The sequence below is a fragment of the Oncorhynchus tshawytscha genome, linkage group LG21 (genome assembly GCF_018296145.1).
Source record: "Oncorhynchus tshawytscha isolate Ot180627B linkage group LG21, Otsh_v2.0, whole genome shotgun sequence".
Lineage (NCBI taxonomy): Eukaryota > Metazoa > Chordata > Actinopteri > Salmoniformes > Salmonidae > Oncorhynchus > Oncorhynchus tshawytscha.
The window spans coordinates 17,774,197-17,778,018 of NC_056449.1; the positions used below are offsets into that span (position 1 = coordinate 17,774,197).

At 37.9% G+C, this 3,822-nt stretch overlaps 1 protein-coding gene across 5 annotated transcripts in view; it reads left to right on the plus strand.

The window, feature by feature from the left end:
• The window catches only part of LOC112221056 (glutamate receptor 2), a 56,229-nt gene extending 53,180 nt beyond the window's left edge, over positions 1 to 3,049 (plus strand). For 2 of the 5 annotated variants that reach the window (XM_024383127.2, XM_024383128.2), the window contains exons 15-16: positions 179 to 332; positions 1,007 to 3,049. In XM_024383127.2, coding sequence (XP_024238895.1) covers positions 179 to 332; positions 1,007 to 1,212 — 360 coding nt within the window. In that variant the 3' untranslated portion in view covers positions 1,213 to 3,049. Of the gene's footprint in view, positions 1 to 178; positions 428 to 1,006 lie in introns of all 5 variants that reach the window. The other 3 variants (XM_024383129.2, XM_024383130.2, XM_024383131.2) reach the window with 2 other exon arrangements.
• The last annotated feature ends 773 nt before the right edge of the window (positions 3,050 to 3,822 follow it).

Consider the following 3,822-nt stretch of genomic DNA (forward strand, 5'->3'; position numbering starts at 1 on the left):
ATTTGTTGTGCTTTACTGTACATTACTGGCTTGGTAAATTGATAGACCATGTACAAACGCTAGCATATTTGTGTGTTGCTGTGTGTTTTTAGTGTATGGGCGACAACATTTTTTTTTTACGCCCTTTGACCTTTTACCCTTGCCCTCCCATTGACCCCTGTCTTGTGTGCGTTTGCAGGAGAAGACGAGCGCCCTCAGTCTGAGCAACGTTGCTGGGGTCTTCTACATCCTGGTCGGCGGACTTGGTTTGGCCATGCTGGTGGCCTTGATTGAGTTCTGTTACAAGTCCCGAGCCGAGGCGAAACGAATGAAGGTGGCAAAGAATGCACAGAGTATTAACCCAACTTCCTCGCAGAATTCACAGAATTTTGCAACTTATAAGGAAGGTTACAACGTATATGGGATCGAAAGTGTAAAAATTTAGGGGGTAGGAACGAGGTCTTCATATAAATTCCCCCAATGCACGCTTTTGGCTTCATCTGTCCCATCCCTGAATGTTGAATATTGAATGAAGAGGTTGGCCAAATCAGATCGTATGTATTAGTGTTATGATTTGGTAACGAGAGAAAGACTACCCTGTTTTTAGAGTTGACAGTCTTTTGGTTAATTTGAAGTTTCCTTACTATTTAACATCATGATCATGTATGACTGTTGATGGCCATGCTCCTAACCCACCTGTATGTCCCAGTTACACATTCAGTGATACTGCTTGTGATGATCATGCACATCAAGCTATACATGGGCATTTGCATCCATCATTTTGTCATAGCCATGGAAATCTGTCATATTTGGTTCGCATCTGCATTCTCATATTTGTACATTTAAAATTTTAAGTTTACTAGGTTGGAAGGGCTGTCTGGAACTAACCTGGTTTTATTGTGTGTGTCTGCACGTGTGCTGGGAACCGTGTCCGCGTGTGTGTTGCTTGTGTGTGTGTACGCATGTGTGTGTATGTGTGATGGCTTGTGTGTGTGTATGTTTGCACATGTGTGGGTGTGTGTGTTAGGTGACCTTCACGGACGCGATGAGGAGCAAAGCGAGGCTGTCTATAACGGGGAGTACTGGGGAGAACGGCCGTGTGATGACTCCAGAGTTTCCGAAAGCAGTGCATGCAGTACCTTACGTGAGACCTGGCATGGGAATGAACGTCAGCTTGACAGATCTCTCCTGATCGATAAGAACCTTTCGAGTGCCTTACACTGGTTTCAATAGAACAGTTTTTGTCTTTTCCCCCACCCCTCTTTCTTCGCACTTTCTTTTTCTCGGTCTTCGTTGAATGGTTCGAGGGTCCTCACATTATGGTGGCATGAAGACATTTCCTTCTTTTCGCTCTTTATTTCTCACTAAACAAAATACTCTCCCTCTCGATGGAATTTAATCTCGGGAATAAAAAGGGAGGTCGTTTTTTTGTAAACCGGTGACATCATCATTTACTATCTCTATCTGAGTTTTAGGAGGCTTTATTGACTGTAACAGCTGCTAATGGGAGGTCTGTCATCTCAACTGGGGGGGGGGAAGTTATTGTTTCTGTAGCCTCCACCGCCAACCCCGAGATTCTTCAAGCATACTTGACTTAATTTGCATTGAGATGTGAAATGTCTTTTTCTATAGAAAATTTAAGAAAAACTATATGGAAAAAATATTTGTATGTATTTTCACAAAATGGCTTTTAAATAATCCTGCTTACATACTGGTTGAATATAAACATATTAATGTGTGAGTATAGTGAAATAACAATAGCTTAACATCTTGTAGTTCCATATTTAAAAGCCCAATATGTTGCTAATGGGGTTGAAATGTTTAAATCATGTAATTTATTACTATTGTAAACTTTCCTGTAAATCATATTCTTTAACATTTGCTGTTGATATAAAATACTTAGCAATGCTTGACATTTAAAATCAATAATTTACCTATGCCTTTTACTTGTTCAAGTGGGTGGCACAATTATGTCTTTTTTTGAATGTTATTTGATTGTTTTGAAGTATTTTGCCGTTTGTATTTCTTTCTGTCAAGGACCAGGGTAGCAGTCCAGTCCATGACATCCCACTCTATTGTATTATATGTTTTGCTGTGAGAGGAAAAGAAACATACACAATGGTCAAAATGGTCGTTTAAAAATGCCAAATAGGTAAAGAGTGCCAAAATGTAGTGCCAGTAGGTATGAATATAGTCCTAATATATAATAATCAGTCACTGTCATCCAAGCGAATGTAGTCAATACATTCTGTACGTTTTGTAACAGTTTTATGGCTAAGACATTTTGTACAGTTCTACAGCTAAGACAGTGATATTTCAACAGCTTTTTTTTCTCTTCAGCTTTCAAGTTAACTCCACAGACTTTGTATTAGCCTGAGTGTCAAATAGCACTAGTTGCATGTCATTGCCTCAATTACATATTATTTCATTTAACTTTGCTTTTAAAATGTTGACTATATGCGTTTCCATTTTAATGTTGAAGTTGTGAGACTAAATGTTTGAGACTGGAAATAGGACACTAGACATAATATATATATATATTTTATATTTTATATGACAAGTATAAATAACACCTTCTAAAATTGTACAACCCTTCACATTATTATTATTTAATTTTTTTACAATTACATGCAGTACTTATTAATGCGGATCATTTGGCAGTGACAGATTTTCAATATCAGTTATTTTGTAGGATACGTTTCCAAGGAAACGTTACATTTTTGGATACAACACAACCCCCAGAAGCTTTTTTTAGGTATGAGCTTTGAAACAGCTTTTACAGACACACACCTCTGATTTAGGCAAACACAGACAGTTTCAGAAAGCCCAATGTCACTTTTGCATTTGAATAACCTGTTCTAACACGCGATAACCTCTTCTCACATATGTAAAGGGAGTAATGTACTATTGGTATCACTGTTGATTTTTTTTGTGGTGAACAATACAACAGTATGTTATCTAATCAACCTCATCATCACATATCCAGACTATTCTCACTGACATTTTGTATATGGAATGTGTGCTAACTTGTTTATCTTTGGGACTCTTTCTAAATAAAAAGTGGCTAATCTCTTGTTATCATTCTGGGTGTTGTATCTTAACTTTACCACACTGTCTTCTTGGTGTCTTTTAAACGTCTGCTTCTGTCAAGACCATCTAAAACAGTTTATTCAGCAGCATCTCAAATGCTTACATACTAACAAAGTATTCCCTGAAAGAGTTAATTGCAGTTTAAGCATTTCAAATGATCAACGACTTCAGTAATGACATGTTTTTGTCAGTGATGAATACATTCATTTAGGATGCCAGAATGTTAATTGCTAAATAGCTTTTTAACTATATAAGTCAAGCGTGCTGATAACGTCACTATTTTAGCCTTTTTGATGAAATACAGCCTAGTCATCTCTTCCATTGTAAAAATGATAACTCATGGATGAGCCTCAATGGGGTCAGTCGGTCCATTACGAAGTGGAAAACGCCTTAGTGATAAAGAAACTGCGAGAGGAGACAGTCAGCCCTCTGTTTAGTGTTAATGAATTTCACACATCTCCATGAGAACGACAGGCTGCCCGCTGGTCTTCCGAGATAACCCCCCTATCCCTTCTCCCCATCCAGGCCATATGTTCCTCAGCAAATTCTTGAGACATTAATGTTCCATTAAACCTCAGAGTTAATTACATAATAGTAAAATCATGTAGCATCTCTCAGCTTCCATTTAAAGGTGGTTAATATAATTTGGACTGTGCGCCCAGAGATTGACAACACATCGTGTCGAACATAATATTTACAGTTCATATTTTGACTAACTGGATATCAGTGAGTTAGAACTCGAGCTAATATCAT